Below are 12,092 nucleotides of genomic sequence, written 5' to 3'. Positions count from 1 at the left end.
ATTTTATCCTTGTGGTTCTTAAAGTACTCCAAATGTAAGGGTTTGGAAAAAAGTGTATTTTTGCGCCATTCAAGTACTTTTCCTATTCCTAATCATCTCTTCACTTTCTTTCAAATGTGTCTTTTATATCTATATAATAGAAAAGAGGGAAAAGAAAATAATCTTTTCACTTTATGAAAAGGTTACGGTTTGTTTCATAATCTTGTCAAGTGAAAAACACACAGAATAGTACAGTTTAGATAGCGGCCTAAAATAATTAGCAAGAAAAATAGTGAAATGCGCAATTGGGAGGGTAATTCAGCCCAAAGTACACTGAAAGCTGAGTGCACTAAAGAGTTTTCCTTAGCATTCAAAATCTGGCACAGATATTGAAATGAGCATGAATAGGAGCTACAGCAAAAAGCTGCCAAATTTTACGCTTAAGAATCGCCTGCTTTCATTTCCACAGCCCGCTTCGTTTGTTTGGATAAGTTTAGGTAAGTATTTGAAATGGACATCACATTTGAAAACCTTCAAAACATTTTTCAAGCAGACCCTTTCGCTGATAGCTAGCACGAATTAAACTGCCACCTTGGCTCTCTTGTAGAAGCTAAAGTGACGTGATACTCTCTACAAGAAGATCCTGCTTTGCTCTTTTTCCTCCTATTACTGAAGGGAACTCCTCCTCTTCCTCCTCAAAGGAGGCAGACTGGAGAAAAACCAGGACTGAAGAGGGTGTGCCACAGGACGGGGACAGAGTTCTTTGTCGCCATCCGTTTAATCTCAGCTTAATGGCGAAGGTACCTCACCAGGTCTGAACGTGCAGTTTCCGCCTGGAAAAGACAGTAATTTTTCCTCCCGCTGCACAGTCTGATCAAAACCTGTATGGAAACTAGAACGTTAATTCCCAAGTTGGGATCTCAAAGTCACTGACAGCCCCTAAGGCCACGATGAGCAGCTGGTCCATGGGAGATAACCATAAAAATACTTCAGTAGGGCAATGAATAACTGTTAACTGATAATGTTTCTTGACCCAATGAACGTGAGCAATAATGAATTTGGGTATTTAATTAAGCAACACAAGAGCAGTTGAGCTAGGAAGGCACAAGATCAAGTCTCAATGGGCAGTGAGGCAAATAGCAACATAGCAATTAATACCCTGATAACTGAAAAATAAGTGAATTGCTGTGTCTTATCGATGGCTAAGTAACAGAAACCCATAAATTGGCAGTTTCTCGCTCACTATACAAGAACAGCCTGAAATTCCAAGCCTTCTCTTAACGTTTTCTTCCTAGGTGGCAGCAGCCAGTCTTTCTTCCCCCTCAACACAAAGACCGTTAAGTTTGCCCATACTAAGCCTTCTATTGCGGTGCATATTTTCAGTAGATTCTGTGTAGCCAAATCCAGTTGTTCTTCCTCAAAAGCCATGCCTGTCCTTCACAGCGACAGACGCCTTCTCCGCACTCCGCATTGGTAAGCGCCCTGTGAAAGCAGCTCACAGTTTTGTTGCTACTGGCCAACCTCCTTCTAAAATGATCAAAATGTCTGTGAGAAATAAACCCGAACTGCTGATGGAGCAGGAAGACAAACTCCCTTTGAAGGCTGCTTCCCTGGTAAAGCACCAAAATTTCTGTATTTCTAGAGCTACTGAAAAGGAAAAATACACAAACATTTTATTTTTTTTTTCAGTATAATTTATTTTTAGAAAAATCACAATGTTGATAGGAGGTTTTAATAAGTAATTTTTAAGGCTTGCAAAAGCGGAAAAAAGGATTTAAGAGTCTGGTTAGCTAAAAGCTAGTTTGAGCTTCCCTTGCCATTCTATCCCTAACAAACGCTGCCTTATTTCTGTTTTCTCTACGCTTGGCATTGATACGAGATACCTGTTTATTCATGCAGGTAAGTAGTCATTTCATTTCTTTGTATTTACAGAGATCAAATGTTTATATAAAAATCAATTTTCCACCCTCAAACACGCTTAAAGGTTTTAGCACTTTTATACTAAAAGCAGAAGTTGGGCAAAAAGAGGTTTACAAATTAATTCCATAACAAAATACTAAAATCTATGCAAGCTTTGTTGCAAGCTCAGAAACATGTACAAGAAATTCTTAAATGAATTATCCTTGGCATACATTCATATTTGAATGCACAGAGATATTTACATGTTTAATATCCAAATTTATAATGTCTTCTAAGATGTTCCATGAAATGCCATCTTTCTGTAGAACTTTGCCAGGTGGCTTGAAGCACATTAGTAAGACATACTGTAAAATTGCATGAAAATTGGAAACAATTAGAATGAAAGCCAAAAGAACCGGTCAGACTATTCCTTCCAGATAGAACTAATTATTATTTCAGACTTAGTCCTTTAACTGTTATGAGCTGCAGTTTTCCATGTTTCCACAGATCCTTGAAACTTTCCTGTGGCTTTCAAGAGCCACAGCAAAGCTTAGAAGTGCTTTCAGTTGAGGATGGTCCTCAACCCAATGGCGATCCTTCACAAATCCAAAAGCATTCTTTACACGTATGCCATTTATACCGTTCAATGGATGCTTGTGGAGTGAGGCTGGGTTGTTCTGGTCGGTCTTGCTATTACGTACTTTCAAATTGTAGTACTGTGTTTGTCTTTTAAGTGTTTACGATAAGCCCTCCAAATTTAAAATATCACCTTATTTTCTTTTAAATCTTTGGTTATGGAACTCTGAAAACGTTAATTCACACTCCCCAATACTTCATCCACAACTGTTCAGACAACTGCCAAACATCAATCTCACCAGACGTATAAAATCCAATTACAGTTCTGATTTGCAAATCAGGCTTTTTCACATCTGACCAGCTCAGTACTCGCTAAGCAGGAAGAGCCAGAAAGGAGGAAGGGTCTGTGTGCACTAGTTTGGGTGTTCCGCACTAGGTTGGGGCATTCTGAATCTGTACCAGACAGATGCAATGAAAAAAATGCAAAAACAGAACTCGGAATTTTTGTCTCAGATGCTCAAGAACAAGTATCTCTTCCCTGGTGGCTGACCCAGGCAGCTACACAGATTGTACCAGCAGCACCCACACCTGGATCCATTATCCACACGCAGTGAGCCATTTGCTTTCAGGTGCCCACACCACACACCAAGTTGTTTGGTTGGTACACTCACTGCGTACAGGATATTAAAACAAATGTCTGCACTGCCTGAAAGCAATGGTGTAACAAAACATTAATTGCTTATTGTTTTTAGAGAAGTAAGGAAAAGTTTAACATACTGAATGCGCTTGAGACACACCCATTTGTCCAGGAAAGAATGTGAAGGCACAACATATTTCTACTCTCCTGTCATTAAGGCCGTATACTGGTGTGCAACAATGCTTCACAGGGCTAACCATACAGAAGTGCTCCGGTCTAAGTCACGTTCCCAGAGGTGTTTCAAACAAGAACTGTTTTCTCATGCAACTTCAGACTCTGCTTTTTTTATTATGCTTTTTTTGTTTCCTTTTTTTTCTTTCAGGCAGAATGCAGGCTCTCTATCCAGTTTCAATGGTCTGTTCTTCATCACGTTTTCTTTACTTTAGTTCTCCAGAAGCGTGCGCTGAACTAAAAAGTGAAAAAACAACTCAAGATTAGTACAAGGTAGGATACATTTTAAGTTATGTATTACTATGTAGCAGTATATGTGGACAAAAGACATTTTCAGTAGGCATTTGAAACTGTGGCATAAATTCAGGTAAGCAGACACTTGATTCTCTGTAGCCAGCACCCTGCATACCAAGGGATATTACAGCCCAGATTTCTCGCTCAAATAACGACATCCTATTAGATCTGCATAGCCATCTACACTTTCTGCAGTTTCAGACTTTCATTTTTGCAACCACAAAACTGCAATGGAGTACAGCCTGCGTAGCTGATGAAAAAAGCAGGTTATTGAAAGAAAAGCGCTAGCCTAGGTTATCTACATTTTCAGGAAGTCAAAAATAAGCCTACATAAAATTTGAAAAGCTCAAACCTGTTCTGCCATGCCATCTGACCTGGCTTAATGCAAGACTGCTTCTAACTGAAAGCTACGTAAGGTACATACACACTGTATTACCAAAAGCAAAGCTAATGTCTGCTGACTCCCAGAACTTAGATCAGGAGTAGCACCATGCTGACCATGCTGGCCCAGCTTCTTGTCTCAAAACATGCTCATCCTTGCCTGAAAAATATAACAAAGGTATGAAATTTGGGATAAACATGGCATCAATGTGTAGGCAGGAGTAATCACTTATGATTATTGTTATCAATACAGGCTGGGGGATGACGTGATAGAGAGCAGCCCTGCGGAAAAGGACTTGGGGTTACTGGTGGATGAAAAGCTGGACATGAGCCAACAATGTGTGCTTGCATTCCAGAAGGCCAATTGCATCCTGGGCTGCATCAAAAGGACCGTGTCCACCAGACCCAGAGAGGTGATTCTCCCCCTCTACTCTGCTCTCGTGAGACCCCATCTGGAGTACTGTGTCCAGCTTTGGAGCCCTCAGCACGAGGAGGACAGGGACCTGTTGGAGCGGGTCCAGAGGAAGGCCACGAAGATGATCAGAGGGCTGGAGCACCTCTCCTATAAAGACAGGCTGAGAGAGTTGGGCTTGTTCAGCCTGGAGAAGAGAAGGCTCTGGGGAGACCTTATAGCAGCCTTCCAATACCTGAAGGGGGCCTACAGGAAAGCTGGGGAGGGGCTGTTTGCAAGGGCATGTAGCGATAGGAAGAGGGGCAATGGTTTTAAACTAGAGCAGGGTAGGTTTAGATTAGACATTAGGAAGAAGTTCTTTACAGTGAGGGTGGTGAGGCACTGGAACAGGTTGCCCAGAGAGGTGGTGGAGGCCCCATCCCTGGAGACATTCAAGGCCAGGCTTGATGAGGCTCTGAGCAATCTGATCTAGTTGAAGATGTCCCTGCTTACTGCAGGGGAGTTGGACTAGAGGATGTTTAGAGGTCCCTTCCAACCCAACACATTCTATGATTCTACGATAACATCACGGGTTTGACTTTTTTGATTAAAATAAAGTATGTCACCTGATGCATTTGACGCCTGAGTTCTGCTGAATCTTGGCCAAAATTTTAGCATATCCTGACTCCAACCCACGCGTTAACTGCCCTTTGGTAGAGGTCTTTGAACAATACTGCTTGCCTCACTAATGCATAGCTGAAACGAGGATACCTGCCTATCTCCAGTCCTGACTTCAACAGCCAATCATAAGAAAATGTTTTCTCCTTGAGAGTTCTACATAATTAACAGCTCAAAGGAAAAATGTTTATAATGAAGATCATGAGCCAGATGGAAGCTTTTAGCAAACTGATGAAATACCTGAAATAAATAAGGTATAATATTTTGTTTGTTAAATTACAAAAAAACCCACAACTATTTCTGCAGGTTATAGATTAAGCTCACAGAGGAACATATTGCAAATTTATACTGCTTTGAGATTTTAATATGCAGTGTTTCAAAGACACTCAACAAACCTCAGCATGAGGGTGTACTGATTCTTCCTTTGTTGACCAGTCACAAGGGCTATACTGTCACCTATGCTGTTTCCTCCAGATCTATCTATGGCTTTCCTGGAACTAATCACCTGTTCCATCAGCCAAGTACCCCTGACAACCATACCTGGAAGGTCAGGTTGTTAGGGTTTTTGTTGCTTTAAGACAGATCCATCTGCAGCTGTCACCATGGTAGAAAGATTTGTTATTTGATGATTCTTTCATACAAGAATCATTCTATGTTCACAACAGAGAATGTTTTAGTTACAAGAATATGCTGGGAAGTTCAGTCCTCCTTGCTTCCAGCGTAGTTTCATCTCTGCCCAAACACTACGAACATTTTTTAATATGCATTCTTGCAGAGTTCTATATAGGTCTACAATCCCAAAAGGTATGAGATTCCAATCAGACACAACATAACTAATAAAACACCTGTCAGCTAATTGCAGTTGTGTATCACACTAAAGGAGCAGGCTTGTGTTTTCATAACTGTCTTTAATAACACTTTTGCAGAGAAAATTCAGTTCTTTAGTTTCTGTAAGCTCCTGCATTTCAAGGACTACTCAAGGCAACAAACCAATCTGTTCAAAGAATAAAAAACCTAGAGAAGAGTGGCCATATTATCACAACTGAAATCTTAATTCTGTTCTAAGTTAGTTGTCATGGTAGTTAAAAAAAAAAATTTAAACAAAACAAAACAGTGCAAGTAATTTTCTCCACTATGTTAGATGTCAACAAAGTGCGTTTAATAGGATCCCCACCAAAAAGTTGATCTTCCGTCTAGATTCTTCTCTTACCAGGTGGCTCAGATTGTGCACCCCGATGGCTATCCATATTCACATTCTCTTCATCTGCTGGGAAACAAAGACGTTTAGCATTCAAATTCTCTTATCTTCAGAGCCGTTAATTAATAGAGATAATTGGAGAGAAGAAACAGCACTGAAAAAACTGGGCCACTGACAGTAGTTGAGTTTCCCTTGTGTTGCCTGCATGTTAACTTTAATATGCATGGTAGATGTTACCCAGTTTCCAAACTTCCCAAAATACAATCCAGCCAGTGCCTGGCTGGATTGCTGCTCTATCGTCTCCCTTCACCAACCAGCCAGAAAGACAAGAAAAGGCAAAAACAAAGCTTCTGCCCCACCTATCGCCCACAGTACTCCCCAAGTTTTATGATTCAAGTTATATCTTATTTAGGTGGAATGGAAGTTGATAGCAAGCAACAGAAAACTGCAGAAGAAAGAATTATTTGGGGATGAACATCTGTGTAGCTGTCAGAAAGCTCATATGTAGGCAAGCACCTCGTGAAAACACAAAGACAAGATTTACAAAATTAGAAATGACAATGTATTTTCCATCATGAGAAGAGTCTCTAATCCCCAACCTCCAGTCAGTTTTCCTTAATGATATGTTTTCTTCCAGTCTCTCCTTCTCACTCTTTAGCAAGAAGTGCTTGTATTTTAAGAGCCGCAAAGCCTTAAGTCTGTCTGCTTGTGAAAATCTAAAAATTTTGAGCAAGGCGTTCTTCAGACACCTGTCTTAGATGACTAGTAAGAGAGGTTACCCTCTGTGAACACAAATTCACTGTGCTATTAAAGCTACCTTATGCGTAAGATCAATTTCTAGCCCCCATATAAATACAAACCCACATCTCTTTAGACAGTAGAAAACAAAAATAATTTAGAATTCTTACCGCTTTGTTTGAAACAGAGTTTCTTCTTCTGGTAAGCAATGAAACTAGATACTGCTCCAACTACAGTAGCAAACACAGCGCTTATGATTCCAGCTATTGCTCCCTCAGAAACTGAAAAAAGAGGTTTGTATAAATTTTTCAGAATTGAAAGCAATGTTCAAACTTGTATTGTCTCAAAGTAAATTTTGTGAACGCTTCCAAAAAACAATGAACTGAAATTATTACATGGAACTGTAGCAATCAATTTTCTGTCTTTGTGAATAATAAACATTTAATACCCTTAATTTTATAACCATTGATTTCTTAGCAATGTCTATTGTTAAACAACTTAAGCATGCATGTTGTAAGTTCCACCAATTAAAAAAAGGTACCCTTTCACAGCCAAATCCAAGTCGTACGCATGCAATCACTACACCAGTATCTCTGAGACTTTAACACTTTTGAATCATTTGCAACATAGAGATTTTAAAGAATTATGAATGCATCGCTTGAAAGTAAGAATTCTAGATTCCATGAAAGTTTTTAAGCTGAAACCCACTACCAAGCAGTGACCATCCTAGCAGAATACTAGCAATATAGAAAAAGCCAAAAACCAAGCTTCAGACATGCAGAAACCATCATAATTTTTTTACCGTTAGCTGTTTCACCATTATTTGGACTTGGGCCCTTTCGTTCTGTAAAAATGAACGAAAGGTTTAGATTTTACATTTCTAAAGAACAGTTGTATCCTAATTGACAATCTTTTTGTCAATTAATCATGCAAAATTACAACCACCTATTGTATCTATGCAGCGCTAAGTTCTCTGGCACTCAAACTTTGTATTTTCCAAGCACAGCTCATGGTGATGCCAACTTCAGCCTTGGGTGCTCAGCACTTCTACAAAATGAGCACAGCGCCCCTGCTAAATCTGGTTTAATGAACTCACCCACCACCACTGAATACTCAGTGGAGAGGAACGGCATATGATTTCAGAGTAGCATTCAATTGTATTTGCATGGAACCAACTATCTTTTCCTAAAATCCCAGCCTCATTTACTAGATATTATTGCAATTCTTTTAGCAAACGAGACAGAGTTCCATAAATACTATCCTTATTCGGCACTATGCAACTTGCACCACTGAAGCAGGAACCTCTGCAGATGGAAATACAGCAAAAGTCGCAACAGATGCTTCTTGCCCCTGCCAAGTTTCAAGTTACTGCCCCAAAGGAACCTTGGAAGGTGAAAGATTCCCAAAAAATTAGCATCAGTAATCTCCGTCTGGGACAACTCTCCGAAGAAGTCAGTAACCAGCAGCACATCTCAACATCACATCAAGATACTTAACCTAACCGACCTGGAAATAGTAAAGTTGCAGTAATGCACACAGGGACAACTAACCCCATCCTAATGATGGCCATTACTGCAGCTTGGTCCCCATGACCACCCCTGTACTGAGCTGCACCGTAACAATTAGACATGGCAGATTACTCAAAACAAATTTTGTTTTTATACTGTTCAGTTTACATATAACCTACATCACTTGGAAGTCTAAGGATCAATTCATCCTGTGGGACAGATGAAATCTTTGAGAACGCAAGGCGGACCCTCTTCTGGCCCACCCTTGGACTTCCTAACCACAAGAACTAAAAGAAACTGAGAGCATGTCACAGAAGATCTGAAAATAACACCTGGATGCCTTTAAAAAATATACTTGTGGTGAATTTTAAAGTAAGTACCACATTCGCATCTCAGTTTTAAAACCCATCTTTCTTAGAATAACAGCGAAAAATCACTGAAGGTTCCCAGACCAGTTTTACCTCTTAATTATCTGGGTTTTTTTGGCAGAGACAGAACACATTGCTTTTGAAGTATGCTCTTAAGTTTCAGACACCGGAACCAAAGGTGTTACAAGTTAGACTGTGTTAACCAGCTTGTGAGCAAGCTTTTATCAAAAGCTCAGGCAGCCCATAGGACCAATATGAAGCACAACCTACTGTCTTACCATTGCTGCCACTACCACCGCCACCTCCCTTTGGTAAACTGCCATCAGACAGATCTGAATCATCAAAGTTGCCTATAAAAAAGTAAAAATAATGTTATCTTACATGTTTTAAGTTCAGTGAAAAGACACCTCAAGGCACATAAGGACATGGACGTTTTCTCTAGATCGTTCAGCTGAGTTGGTGGTGGTTTTAGGCTCAGCGTCATAGTCACAACACATTCATGTTTCAAAAGCCCTCCCAACCTCAAGCCCCTTGACGTTGGTACTGTACAGTTTGACAGCAGCACTGCTGCCTCTGGACTTCCTGAACAACTGAGAGAAGGCAGCGTCCAAGAGCAGGCAGTACTGCACAAGTCATAGGCTAAGCAAGCAAGAAGCCCTCTAAGCTAGTTAATGGAACGGCCCAAGTCTCACGGTCCTGTTAATGCACAGAAAGGACGGGGACAGGAAAGGACCTTTTCTTTTCAAGGCTACAGCCATGAATATTTCCTCAGAGTTGGGTTTCTGAGTCACAACCAGTCTTTTGAACCTCTACAACACAGTAGCTAAAGGGGAGGAAAAAAAAAAAACCCAAAACAAATGTTCAACATGTCATAGTCCAGTGGCTGCAATATTTGCCTGACAATGGAAAGATCCAAACATAATTCCCTCCTCTGATTTACTGCAGGACATTGAACCAGTCCGTCTCCATTTCCACTGGACCCTACCTCACGGGGCCCCTTTCCCTCTGCTGCCAAATCAATCTTTAGTTTATGCAGAGCAAGTCTGTTTCAAGCACCAAAACTGAAAGCACTGCATAAGAGGATGTTTTAGTTGGGTGGCAAAAGCACTGTACTGAGGCATGCAAGACCTCAGAATTCAAGTTATCTGCCGCAAATTAGGCAGGAGAAGGAACAAGAACCAAGGTTTGTGTTTCAGTTAGGGACTCCTTACTACCGCATTCCTGGATAATGGCATCATCACAGCCGCATCCATCTAAATCTGTTTTCTCTGAGTTAGGCAAAGACAGAGAAGACCTCTATAGCACAACAGGCAGGGAAGGACATGTATTTTAAGCCTACCTTTCAAAAAGAAAAGAATTTTATTTCTTAACTAGGGCCTTTAAAAGAAAAACTGAAAATAATAACCCTTTAACTTTGAGTTTTACCTTCAATTTAGATGCCTTAAGAATACCGTTCACGGGTGGTTCCTACTGACTTTTTAGCACGACTAGCAGGGATTCAGTTTGTAAAGATGAAAGGAATCAATCCAATACACAGGTGCTCCACCACAGACAGCCAAGAACAGCATTACCCCAAGCACACATACTCTGATCCATCCTTCCTCCTCCCCACACACTCCTGCTTTTAAGTGAAAGCGACTCAACAGGTCTGTTATGGAATTTCAAGACTGCTGCAAAGCTTATTTGCAAGACAATTTTTCCTCAATCCTCAGTGTTTATCCAGTGCAACATCTGACATACATAGCAGCCAACTAACGAGGAGTAAGTATTAGAAGTTTAACTGAGATAGTAAAACCACATCAAGATTGAGGAGTTTATGCTAGAAGCCTTACCACTGTCCCTAGGGTTTGCAGGTGGACCTTGCTTGGGGTTATCTACACACAAAAGAGAAATTCGGAAAAAAAAAAAACAAAACAGAAAAAGGTTAAGATATCAAAAGCAGACTACAATACAGTAACTTTGAAAGGGAATAGGAATGATTAACAAATACTTTTGTACTGTTCAGAAATTCCTGTTAGGTTAGTCTTACCAGTGTCTCTAGGATTTGCAGGCGGACCTGGCTTGGGGTCATCTGTAGGCAAACAGAGTTAGAATAAAGTAAGGAAAGTTACTAGTGTGAAGAGACCAAACGCAGAGCATATAGCGACCTTGAAAGACTATCTGACCTAAAAAATGTTATCAAATCTTCCCTGTGACATATTCCTTTCCTTTCATTCACTAGTGCTGTATTGGTTTGGTTATTTTAGGTTAAACGTTGTATTTTAATGCAATTAACAGTGTTTCTGCTACATTAGCCTGTATGTCAGACCCTTGTTATAACTGAGCATATACAGAAGAACTCAAGTGTTATGCAGCATTTTAGTTTGCATATCTGATTTCAAACACTGAACTACTTTAAATTTTTCTACCAGGTACAGATTACTTGGTTGTTTCCTCTTTTAAAACTGCCAGATTTTAACCAATAATAAAGGTTGGTACCTCACTTAGAAAAAAAAATTAAGAAAACCCCAAACAGATACACACAACAGAACTACAAATATGGTCCCCAGAGTGACACCTCATTTAGCTCGCCACAAAATCAGAAAATGAGTGATCTTAGTAATTATTTTTGTACTGTTTGGTCACACTCTTTGTCACTCACACCAAATTAACACATCAGCATTGGTCTTCTAAAACTGTGTTTTTACCAACAGCTGAACCAATCCAGCGGCCCATTTCTTCTCTGTGCTACTTCACCTTGATGTTGCGTGGTCTTGCCTCCTCCCAGCTCTAGCACTAGTCATAGAATCATAGAATTGCTGAGGTTGGAAGGGACCTTTAAGATCATCAAGTCCAATCACTAACGTACCCTGACAAAAACCACTTCTAAACCATGTCCCTAAGTGCCCCATCTACCCTTTTTTTAAACACCTCCAGGGATGGTGAATCCACCACCTCCCTGGGCAGCCTATTCCAATGTTTAATAACCCTTTCAGTGAAAAAATGTCTCCTAATATCTAATCTAAACCTCCCCTGACGTAACTTGAACCCGTTTCCCCTTGTCCTATCACTTGTCACCAGGGAGAAGAGGTCAGCCCCCATCTCTCTACAACCTCCTTTCAGGTAGTTGTAGAGGGTGATAAGGTCTCCCCTCAGCCTCCTCTTCTCCAGGCTAAACAACCCCAGCTCCCTCAGTCGTTCCTCATAAGGCTTGTCCTCCAGACCCCTCACCAGC

The 12,092-nt window shown here is 40.5% G+C and overlaps 1 protein-coding gene across 1 annotated transcript in view; it reads right to left on the bottom strand.

The window, feature by feature from the left end:
- Window positions 1-1,657: 1,657 nt before the first annotated feature.
- Window positions 1,658-12,092, bottom strand: part of CD99 (CD99 molecule (Xg blood group)) — a 34,495-nt gene continuing 24,060 nt past the window's right edge. Inside the window, exons 5-11 of the mRNA XM_063340916.1 lie at window positions 10,908-10,949; window positions 10,711-10,752; window positions 9,157-9,228; window positions 7,805-7,846; window positions 7,173-7,283; window positions 6,277-6,330; window positions 1,658-3,559 (exon numbers count right to left, since the gene is read on the bottom strand). Of these exons, the coding sequence (XP_063196986.1) occupies window positions 3,534-3,559; window positions 6,277-6,330; window positions 7,173-7,283; window positions 7,805-7,846; window positions 9,157-9,228; window positions 10,711-10,752; window positions 10,908-10,949 (389 nt within the window). The 3' untranslated portion in view covers window positions 1,658-3,533. The remainder of the gene's footprint in view (window positions 3,560-6,276; window positions 6,331-7,172; window positions 7,284-7,804; window positions 7,847-9,156; window positions 9,229-10,710; window positions 10,753-10,907; window positions 10,950-12,092) is intronic.

This window comes from Chroicocephalus ridibundus, chromosome 1, assembly GCF_963924245.1.
Source record: "Chroicocephalus ridibundus chromosome 1, bChrRid1.1, whole genome shotgun sequence".
Taxonomy (NCBI): domain Eukaryota; kingdom Metazoa; phylum Chordata; class Aves; order Charadriiformes; family Laridae; genus Chroicocephalus; species Chroicocephalus ridibundus.
Note: the sequence above shows the minus strand (reverse complement) of the source record. Positions and strands in the feature narration are given on the sequence as shown.